Source organism: Parasteatoda tepidariorum, chromosome 4 (assembly GCF_982258835.1).
Source record: "Parasteatoda tepidariorum strain Cologne lab strain chromosome 4, Ptep-v5.0, whole genome shotgun sequence".
NCBI classification, from domain to species: Eukaryota; Metazoa; Arthropoda; class Arachnida; order Araneae; family Theridiidae; genus Parasteatoda; species Parasteatoda tepidariorum.
The window spans coordinates 9,543,820-9,556,096 of record NC_141758.1 but is presented as its reverse complement, the minus strand read 5'-3'; the positions used below and the strand labels follow the sequence as shown (position 1 = coordinate 9,556,096).

At 32.8% G+C, this 12,277-nt stretch overlaps 1 protein-coding gene across 1 annotated transcript; it reads right to left on the bottom strand.

Annotated features, from left to right (window-relative positions):
* Window positions 1–900: 900 nt before the first annotated feature.
* On the bottom strand, window positions 901–4,463 carry LOC147810641 (uncharacterized). Its single transcript, XM_087160625.1, has 3 exons — window positions 4,248–4,463; window positions 2,552–2,791; window positions 901–1,137 (listed from the first exon to the last, which is right to left on the bottom strand). Exons 1-3 carry the CDS (start codon window positions 4,371–4,373, stop codon window positions 1,129–1,131), a joined length of 375 nt encoding a protein of 124 aa, XP_087016751.1. The 5' UTR covers window positions 4,374–4,463; the 3' UTR covers window positions 901–1,128.
* Between the last annotated feature and the right edge of the window lie 7,814 nt (window positions 4,464–12,277).

The following is a 12,277-nucleotide window of genomic DNA, read 5'->3' as shown; positions in this document are numbered from 1 at the left end:
GAAAAATGAAGTTAACCGTCATAGTAATAAATTAACGAATGAGAGTTGTTTGCTTATTTGTAAGATATAATATAATTATCAAAAGTCTAGTTGTAGAACATTATATGCATATAATTCTAATTACTGCTGCAGATAAAATATTTATATTTCGATTTCTTCAAACAAATAATTAAACAATAGTACAAATTGAACTTGAATTATGTGTGACTGATGGACACTTGCCCTATTGCATTTCATTTACTCTGAAAAATCACTTGATTTGAATCCCATAAAAAATTTAATTGACTCTTTGGAATAGCGAATTAATCTCAGAAATACACGCAAAGAATTGCATCATAAAATCCTGCGTTAGCGGCTTAAATTGGATACGTACGAAACCAAGTGGATTAACTTCCTAACATAATAAAACTGTTATCGAGACCACACAAGGAAAAATAAAACTCTTCGTGATTTCTCAAGAAGAGAGTGATCCGATTGAGCTAACTACAAAATATTGCTTAAGAAATATATTGCTTTAATGGATTCCTTCAGAAATAGGTTTAATAATACTACATAACTAAAGTTGCCAAATATACGTTCTCAAGAATAATATAAAAACGGCCGAGATTTGTTTCCTAAAAAGATGATCGTTCTTTTTGATGTAATTCAAAGGTTTATTGAGAAAAATAACAATAAATAACAGGTCAAATAACAATAATCTTTTTCAAAAAATGATTTTTAATGAAACATTGATGAATTAAAATTTTAAAACTAAGCCTATTATTATCCGAATATGAATTTTTTTAGTGATTTCCAGGAGATTTTAGTAAGGACTTCATTAAACAAGAATTTTTGTTTTGAAAATAATGCACTAACTATAAGTGTATATAAATTCAAACATATCTATAATTTCCTATTTGTTCATTGAATTATTTATTTAAATTCAAATACATAAAAAGTTCATTTGATTAAACATCAATAGCAATAAATATTTAAATAAAAAAGAATAAAACATTTTGAGAATTTTTAATTTGAAATATTAAGATTTGGTTGAATTTCCCTTGAAAATGCTCAGGAAAAACTCTTTAAAAACCACATTTGAATCGTCTAGTTCATCAATAATACTGTCGATATCATCAAACTCCTTTTTCACATCATCTAAATGAAACAAAAATCTAATTATACAAAAAAAAAATTCATCCATTTTTAAACCAACGATTAAAAATCAGAAGACAATCTTCGATATGAAATGCATTTAATGCAACTAAGTACGTATTTAATGGGAATTTTGAAAATTTTAATTTTGAAGTTTTGCCTGCCATTTTATTCAAAGAATCAAAAAAAATTTCCTCCAATATTTGATGCAGGAGTTCCGTTGTCTTCTGGATTGGGTTTAAAATTACACGACTACGGAGTTGAACATTGGTAGTTTAAAAGCAATTAAAAAATGACTAAGCTGCAAACTTTAAGATTCTATAAGTTTTGGTAATAACAATTAATTTAATTTTAAACAAGCTCATCTTATTAGCCTTATCAGCTTTTTCGGGGAACAAACAGGCATGAATATTTTCAAAAACCAATTTTTATTTCACAATTAACGTAATTTTGTCAATTATCGGCATTTCATAGCATTCGTTTTTTGAATATCGTGTTGACAATGTCGGTCGAAATTCCTTTTTTACAATATTCGACAACGTTTTTTACAATATCGAACAATATTGTTTCGCGATATTGCATGTACGTTATCAAAGGGGTTCATTTTTATATAGTACAATATTTCGCAACAATATTGAACAAAGTTCGAAGATAAGTTTTTACGATATAGTTTTAGATATGTGCTACTAAAATTGGGCCAACTGTTCACCGACGATTTTAAAATAAAATATGTTGAGGTGCGTCATCTTGCATCCAAACGATATCTTTCAGCGCACATAGTAGCAGCAATTCTGGTATGACGTAAATTTATATCATGGCTACATAGCGTCAGCCTGTTACAAGGCATATGTTACAAACCCCGATGCTGGCTCTTCCTTAAAAAATTTCAGGACGCCAACTGACGCCTAACCATGCGCGTCCCATATTTTAAAGGTTTTCTTCGTTTGAAAATCTCGTAAACGTTATTCTATAATTTTCGTTGTTGACTTTATCATGCGCATTGACTCTATCTTCGCGAGGAAAAATTAATCTCTGAAATTTAAAAGATGACCTAATTTGTACAATGTAAGATGTAAATCATACAATGATCCTGTGCTTAAAACAATATGTGGTTACAGATTAAAAGGTCATTTTTCCCCCTCTTAAGCACTGGTTGACACGTATAAAGTTATAGGAACGAACCACAAAATCAAAATAGATATTTGTTTACGTCATTAAAGCATGCGCAATGTGAGATAATGTCTGAGTTGGAACGACTGCTCACGCTGAGCTTGAAAAACATTATTTTGTTGGGGTCAGGGTACTTCAACTTTCAGCTGATGCCCACAGAAGGCCCTTGTCTTAAGAAACCAGTCCCTTCCATCCATTCTTCTTTATTATTTTTGTAATTCGAGGTTTTATTAAACACATGTAATACCTTATTTCCCACAGTTATCTTCATCACTCCCATCCGAACAGTCACTCTGATGATTGCAAACAGATTGCTTAGGAATGCATTTATTTTCATCGCATCTAAATTGAGTTTCCTCGTCGCACTCATAAGTTTCGCAGTTTTCTTCATCATTTCCCTTCTTGCAATCCTCTTTTCCGTCACATCTGTATTTTTGAGGAACACATTGTTTGTTGCCGCAATAAAACCCTTCGCATTCAGATTGTGCTGATGAAAAAAAACAACAACACAGAGTCAAAAATCATTCTACTTAGAGTTCACTACATAATAAACTTAAAATGTTTCGCCAACTGCATTCTTAAATGCTTAAACGTTACAGTTTTCAACATTTTAAAGAATTTATTTTTCGACTTTTTAAAGATTTTTTGTTTCGTTTTATGGAGATGGTGTATAGCTGAGCTATATTATCTGGGAAAAGAAGCAACATAAACTTAAAACCACGTGCGTAATAATTTATTTTTAATCCAGCCAAATTTTGCTCAGATACTAAATGGTTTCCTAAAATAATTCGTCAAAATAGTTAAAAAAATTTTATTAGGTGTAGCACCGATATTTTGAATATCTAATATATTCTAATTATTGAATTAAGTAGAATTTGTTTGTGTATGTATTTTTACATGCATCCAAGAGTTTTTTGTTTCAATACATTTTCATTTAAAATATGAATTAGTCTTTCATTATTGACTATGCTTTATACTATTTCTTCAGCTAGGAAAAAACGATAATGCACATGCAGGCCGGTAACCAGAACCTCAAGGTTTATTTATAATCCGTCTAAATAAATCTTAATTTTATTAGATTACGTAGAGCAGGTTAATTTATAATTAATTCTAATCCAAATTGCAACATGGCTAAATCGATTAATATTGTTAACTGATCTTGAGGCACGTTAGCTGACCTGCATGAGCACGTCGGAGAATGGTAATTGATATTCAACGTAAGAAATTAAACGATTAATGTGTTTTGGTTAAATCACAACGAGAAAAATCGGTTTTCCCTAGCAGTATGCAACGAATCTTAAGGCCTGGTTTCTTAGGACAGGTCGACGTTAGAAAACGTTACCTTGATGCGAGCGTTAACCTCTTGTTTATTTAATTTGCGCATTAGACAGCATACGTCATCGAACGCTCAGCTTGAACGACAATAGCCGTTCGAATTAACTGCAGTTGATTTACAACGTAACGTTAACTACCGAAACAATGGCGGACAAACAGCCAACAGATAATTGAAATCGGCCAACATTTTGATTTCGAGGAAAAATTAACCTCTGAAATTTAAAAAAAATGACCTAATTTGTATAACGTAAGATATAAATCATACAAAGATCCCGTGCTTTAAACAATCTGTGGTTACTGATTAAAAGGTCATTTTTTCCTTTCTTAAGCACTGATTGACACATATAAAGTTATAGGAATGAGCTACAAAATCAAATTAGATTTTTGTTTACGTCATTAAGGCATGCGCAATGTGAGATAATGTCTGAGTAGGAACGACTGCTCACGCTGAGCTTGCAAAACAGTATTTTGTTGGGGTCAGGGTTCGTCAACTTTCTGCTGACGCCCACAGAAGGCCCTTGTCTAAAGAAACAAGTCCTTTACACCCATTCTTCTTTATTATTTTCGTGGTTCACGGTTTTATTAAAAACATGTAATACTTTATTTACCACAATTTTCTTCATCACTTCCATCTGAACAGTCCCTGTGACGATTGCAAACATATCGTTTAGGAATGCATCGATTTTCATCGCATCTAAACTGAGTTTCCTCGTCGCACTCGCAGTTTTCTTCATCGTTTCCGTTTGTGCAAGCCTCCTTTCCGTCACACCTAAATTTTTGAGGAATACATTCTTTGTTGCCGCAATAAAACCCTCCGCATTCTGATTGTGCTGATGAAAAAAAAACACAGTGTAAAAAATCATTCTACTTTGAGTTAACTGCATAATGAACTTAAAATGATTCCGCCATCTGCATTCTTAAATGCTTAAACATTACTGTTTTCAACATTTTAAAGAATTTATTTTTGGACTTTTGGAAGATTTTTTTTGTTTTGTGGAGATTTTGCGTAGTTGAGCTATACTATCTGGGATAAGAAACAACATAAACTTAAAACCCAGATAACAAAATAAGTTTCTTTTTCACTCAACAAAAACTTCTTAACCTAAAATTTGACTGTGATTTGATGATTGATGTAGAGCAGTGTTTGCCAACTGGCGGCACGCGAAGCCTTTTTTGTGGCCCGCTAAGTAAAATATATTAGTTATATTTTTTCTGCGGACAATTTTTGTAAAAAAATCTATATGTGTTTAAAATGCTTCTCTTTCGCTTAAAAAACCCTAATTTCTTCGTTTCTGTGAAATTTAACATACCAACGGTGTAAAAAAATGCATTTCTCAGGTCTTGCATCCAAGAAAATATTTATTCAAATACAAAAATAATCGTGTATGTTGCTTTTTTTGATTTCGCTTTTTTTAATTAATATAATTAATATAATTTAGCACGTGCGTATTAGAAAGTTTCTCCAAGAAATTCTCTGATTTAACTTTTTGATACTACTCATTTTGGATGAAATTATTTACATTTGTAAATTTTAAAACTCATAAAAAAGGGAATGAATATCATGTTTTATTTAAATTCCTTGTATATCGCATGAGGGGAAAAAAATTCATATGCTCGAGAATTTTTTTTTGTCCTTGTTGCTATGATTCCTAATAAATCGGAAAAAAATTTAATTTATCACATAATCAAATTTAAAAGAAGAAAAAAAAATCTTTCCACCTAACTAAACCTAACCTGAAACCTAACTAAACTACATCTGAACTAAAAACATCTAACTAAATCATCTAACTTAATCTAACTAAAAACATCTGAAACCTAACTAAACTACCGTATTTAACTATAGAATGAACTCTGAACTAAATTAGTAAAGTGTCACATTTTCAGATGGCAGCAAGCGTTGACATTTTGGCAGATCAAAAATCCAAATTCATCGAAATAGTGCTTTTTTTATAGAAGAATTGCGTTAGTATTTCATATTTTGACTTTACGTCATAAAACTTTTGCACTGATTAATTAGCATATTTTAAGTATGATAATATAAATTTCTAACGATAGTTATGCCAATATGAAATCTAAGCGTTAGATCATTTACAGAGAATGACTGATGGTTGGTAGCATATATGATACCGTGATTTGATAACACCTTTCAGTAGTAATTACAGCCTATTTAAATGCAAAGTATTTTTACTAATGACGATGTTTCTGTTTAAAGAATTTTGTGCTGCCATCTATATTTCCTCTTAAAATGTCACGTGATTAGTAAATGTTTCATGCAGTTAGTTCGCTTTAAAATGTCGTACAAATAGGTATTGTGTTTGTCGTGTTAGTATTTTGTGTATGTTTATATTTGGTGTTCGTCATTAAATTATGTCAGTTTTAAGGGGTCGTTAGTTTCAATTATTTAGTAACCATTTTTTGGTGTCAGTTAGCGGGATATATTAGCGAGCAATGAAATTTTGAGTTGTCGAATCGATGCTTCAATGTTGAGTTCCAGCACGAGGTTGATACTATGTTCTTGATACTAGTGACGATAGTTCCAGTGTGAAGGTTAGTTTTATTTTCTTGATCTGATTTATTGTGCTTTTATTGTCAATTTATTAAAATGTCAGAAATTGAAAAATTAAAGGCTAAGCGTAAAGTTTTAAGAAATAAGGTCACCAAATTAATTACTAAAATTGAAACGTATCTCAATGAGGGTGATGATTTGGCTGATATAGATAAAACTAATGCTTTAAAAGAGTTTCGAGAACAATTAATTCACAAAGAAAGCGAGAATATTTCAGTTGATTTAAGTATGAGAGAAAGTAGAGAAAATACACCCCCTTTAGCTAATTCAAGTAGTAACGCGCAGTTAATAAAAACTGTTAAACTTCCCAAGTTGTATATAAATAAATATTATAGTAACCCCGCGCATTGCTTAGAATTTTTTAATCAATTTGAAAGTGCTATACATAACAATAACAGTTTAAGCAAAGTGGATAAATTTAACTATTTAAAGTCTTATGTAGGTGGGATAGCAGCAAGTTGTATTAACGGTTTTGCTTTAACGGGTGAAAACTACGATATTGCTCTAAATCTTTTAAAGAATCGATTTGGTAATAAAAACTCGTTAATCCAAGCACATCTTAATCACTTGTTAAAATTACCTTTTATTCGGTTCGGAAATGTTCGAATTTAACTCAGGAGACACTACCGAAGTCGAAAGTTTTTCTATTTTTCTTTTTAATCTGCTTCTACTTCGTATAATATTTGTCAAATATTCATCACACTTTATAATTTCTGTATCGATTTCATTTACATCCGTAATACCCATCTGAATTTCGAGATCAATTTCTTTCAATTGTTCTTGTTTTAACATTAATTCAGACACTAACTCATGCAATTCATCTATTGTCACCTTATCATCTTGATATATGTTTTCGATTTTGGTCCATAACTTAGTTGTTAATGACCTTATCGTAGTACGGTTTTGTTTGGATTTCTCCATCTTTATATATAAACGAACTACTTATACACTTAAAGTCACTATTCTATGAAATTAAATTTCTAATCGAAAATAAGCAAGAAATCTCTTAATGGCGGTCCCTGTTCGGGCGCCAGAAAGTGTTCAATCTAAAATGAATTTTTGCTTTCTATATGAATAGTGGAAAATGTTCCACTTTCCTTTAGACCGCCAATTTGATTATTCATAAACCGTTATTGGTTTTAATTGCAAATAGATGAAAATGAATTTACATTGAATGGTAAATGATGATTATAAAGTGATGAAAATATTGAGTTAGGTAATAGCGCTCCATAGCGCGTCTCTTATTACATTACTTCTACTTCTACGGTTTTCAAGTTTTTGAAAAATAAAAAGTTATTACTTCTGTTCCGTTGTCTGTCTGCTTATTTATATGCATCTGTGGGTTTCTTTGTAATTACGAAGCTACTGTTGCACAATTATGGTTACGCTTTGATTCGAACCCGTTCCCTCTATTTTAAATAGAATTAGACTGAAAAACAAGACGAGACAGCGGTAAAAAATTATAAAATACTACTGGGCTGCGCCCCCTGCTCGCTAACGCTCGCCAACTCGGGGAGTTGTAATGAGGCTTTTTTTTGTCGCCGTATAAGAGAAATATATATATAGATAACGTGCCGAATATGTCTTCCCACAAGTAAACAGTTAATAAAAAATTTTCTTTGTTTGAAATACGAAAGTTTTTTTTTAATCATTTAACACAGTGAAGTATAGCTTTGTTTTGCATGGAAAAAAACAAGTTCTGGTAAAATCATCGTACTTGGCGGTAGTGATATTTCCAGTAAAAAAAAAATCCATAATGTTGGTAATAGGATCAAAATATACGGTATTTAAGCATTCATTCAGTAATTTTTCCATTCGGATCGTAACAAAAAATTCTGGTTTTAAAAAATAAAGCTCTTATTGCTACACATTTAGTAAAAATACAAAACTGAAAATTAAGTTTAACCAAATAAATATTCTTTATGCTGCGACCTAATGAATCATGATAAAATCAAACAGCAAATCATAAACCGTATTTTTTAGTTAATTTTCCCAAAAGTTATTACACGAGAGCTTCGGTAAAAATTACCGTGCTTTTTGACGATCCCATAGAGCCAAAAATATGGTAAATATTACCAAATTCTGATAGTTTTGACCATACTTTTTTTTTCAGTGTAATATCCAAAAATAAGATATTTTTAAAACCAGAAGATTAACCTTTTAATGGGCCATTTATTTCTAGTAAAGGTAAATTAAAAAATTTTTGGAATTGGAATAGTTATAAGAATAGTAATTGATATAAGAAAGAAGAACTAATTTAGTTTATAAAAATGCCATTTTTTTGGTTGTAAGTATATTTAACACGACCTATTAGGAACTTATTGCCTTTTATTTTTCTTTATTTATAAAATAAATTTTAAAAATGCTACAATCTTCAAAAGTAATAATGCATTTTATAACTTTTATACATTTTCTTAAACTAACAAATGGTTGTCAATGTTATTCAAACGCACTTCAAGAAAGCTGAAGTTATTGACAAATGGAAACGTAAATTTAAAGTGGTAAAAAAGTTTCCCATAGACTTTAAAAATTGGTGGTAAGTATACTTACCACGGCTTTAGAAAGGGTTAAATATTATCAAAATATTCAGTTTCGTGTTTTTCTTTTATAAATTCTCTGATATCTGTAAAAGGACTTACTCCATGCAATAAAACACTATGAAATTAGACTCCATACATGAAAAAAAAAATTAAAACTGGAATTCGAGTTATTTATCAGGAATGGAGGAACAAAAGACAATAATAATGTAAACATTACATGTTTAGAAGACAATTTCGAAACAAAAGCAATTTATCATCATCTGATGTCTCTAACTTGATTTATGTTTGTATAAGACAACTGCATTTCGGTTAATTAACCAATAAAAGGTAAGTTGAATGTCTTTTGCGATTCTGTTTTCTTTAATAAAACGAAATAGGACATTACAATAAAGCTGAGCCGATACGTCTCAAAATATCTATATTCTTTAATGATCGTGATAATCGTGACTGTATTTAAAATATATATTTTCGATGTATCGTAAACACTATAAATCCGTGGTAATTCTGTTTATCAGGATGAGAGTTCGTATTACCACGCATTTAATATAGAAAACAAAACTGAAAATTAAATTTAACGGAATAAATGTTTCTATGTTTCAAGGCATTGTGATGGGAGCTTTGTCACATTCAATAATAAAATAGATGAGTTCTGATTTGTTCAAAAATTAATAAATATTACTTTGAGAGAATTCTTATTCAAATTCTGAACATTAAATATAACACATTTTTTGTCAAAAAATTTTACTATAATGTATGAAATATTTAAAATAATAAAAATGAAACTAAAAATTCAAATGGGAATAACATCATCTTATTAAAACGTAGAAATTCTGATTCTTTCATTCTTTTGAAAAGCATTTAATATGTTACCCAGCTTCGATGGGTGGTCCACATTGAAAATTGACTTGTGTCTGTCACATTATCCAACTGCTCGGGTTGTTGTCACTCAGTCACACAACGTCGGCCTGCATACACTTGACTGCTAATGGCAACCGTGAACTTAATACAGATCTCACGATCAGCAAAAAGTACGGTGATCTTAATACGGCTCTACCGGCTTCTCACAAAACAGCAATGAATCAACTAGCGGTGCCTGTTCATCGAATTCTATCACATATATAATTCTGGTGGGGGAGTACTGTAATGTATCTACCACCACAAAAATACAATTCTAATTCATTAGTATATAAATCATGTTAACTCTATTTTACAACGGGGTACCTTTTCATAAACTGCTGTTTGTAGAAAATGCAACACCATGAAGGAATCATCAGAATCAAATGAAATTCGCAGCAAATGTCAATTATAGGATATTATGCAAATTAATAAAGTTTCAGAGCCATCGCGCGTGCGTGGCGCGCGCAGCGCCCTCTGAATTGATGCTGAAAGCGTATAAATAAAGTGCTGTAGCGGGACGTTGAAAATAGTCTATGATTATTTGTTAGTGGCAAACGTTTAGTGAGACCTGAGTATGCCTCCACGACGGAAGAATAAGAAATTCAAGCAACTTACGGAGTTTGAACGAGGGAGGATAATCGGCCTTCGAGAAGGAGGATTTTCCTATCGCGCAATAGCAGCTCGTATGCAGCGGAACAGTTCCACAGTGATGCGAGTTTGGAAGCAGTGGACCGACGAGCACCGAACAACTCGAAAAACAGGCACTGGACGACAGAAGGTGACGTCAGAGCGCGATGATCGACACCTGCTCCGCATGGCGGTGAATGATCGCACAGCTTCCTCCAGGCAGCTGGCAGCACATTGGTCTACTGCTACAGGTGTACAATTGTCGGCTTCGTCAATTCGTCGTCGTTTGCTGCGCCGTGGATTGCGTGCAAGGGTGCCATTATACAGGATTCCCCTCACGGCTGATCATCGACGGCTGCGTCGGCAGTGGGCTCTTGAGCACAGAGACTGGCGAGCTGATTGGCACCAAGTTGTCTTTTCAGATGAATCACGCTTCAATTTGTGGACCCATGATGGCCGTGTTCGTGTTAGACGTTATGCCGGTCAACGCTGCCTTCCTGAGTGTATTATTGAACGACATAGTGGTCGAACACCCGGAGTTATGGTCTGGGGTGCGATTTCGTATCATGGACGATCCAATTTGATACGAATTGAGGGTAATCTCAATAGCAACAGATACGTCCGTGAAGTGCTACAGCCCGAAGTCGTTCCTTTCCTTCAAGGCATCCCTGGAGCTATCTTTCAGCAGGATAATGCGCGCCCACATGTTGCGCGGACTGTTAGAGACTTCTGTTCAGCACAACGCATGCAACTTCTTCCTTGGCCTGCTTATTCGCCGGATATGTCGCCTATTGAGCACGTCTGGGATATGGTTGGTCGGCGTCTCACTCGTGATCCGCGTCCTGCAGTTTCCAAAGACGAACTTTGGTTGCGCATACAAGCGATATGGAATTCTCTTCCTCAAGCAGATATTCAACATCTGTTTGACTCCATGCCACGTCGTATAGCAGCACTTATTGCAGCGCGTGGTGGCTGCACCAAATACTGATTTCGGACGCTTCATTTGTTTCTTTTGTTTTGAAAATTTCATCATTTATTTGTATCAGTACAAGTCGTTTCTGCATTAAATTTCATTTGATTCTGATGATTCTTTCATGGTGTTGCATTTTCTACAAACAGCAGTTTAGATGAAGATTAATATTGTCTGAAACCTCCACAGTATTTTTATATACTAAAAAATAAGGGAACTTAACTAACTTTAAAAAGGGAATACGCGCACTGCCAAACTCGTCTCAAGTTGGATTTTTAATGTTTCTCAGATTCCCTTCCGTAACCCTTTGACGCAGAATTTTAATAAAAAAAAATATATTTTTCACTATTTTGTATTAATTTAGATCAAAACAATTAAGATATTTTCGTATCGTTTTTGTATGAAATTGTACTAAGTTCATTTCATGCTGGAAATATTTTTTACTAATATCTAGTTATTTTACATGTAAAAAAAATTACTTTAAAAAATGACATTTTGACGTTATTTTATCCGTTTTCAACTCTTCCTTAATTTTGATCTATTTATCCGTTTTTATTATTTATAGGAAATTTAATGCAGCATATATTGTATCTAATGATTTCTGTAGTATTTTTATATACTAAAAAAAGAAGGGAACTAAACTTACCTCAGAGAGGATTTTTGATGTTTCCCAGATTACTTTCTGTAACACTTTAAAGCAGAATTTTTATAAAAAAATATTTTTCGTTACTTTGTATTAATTTAGGTCAAAATAAGTGTTGTTGTTGTTGTAGTTAATTTACGTCGCACTAGAGCTGCACGATGGGCTATTGGCGACTGTCTGGGAAACACCCCTAAGGATGATCCGAAGACATACCATCACAATTTTGATCCTCTGCTTCGGTAGCCCGACGACCTGCACGCGAAGTCGAGGAATTTAACGTGGAACAGTTTAGCAAGGACCAATTCCGCACACCCTCGGTCCCTACGTAGACTGATCCAATTGGTCACCCACCCGCACACTGACCGTAACCAGTGATGCCTGCTGGGAACCGTGTC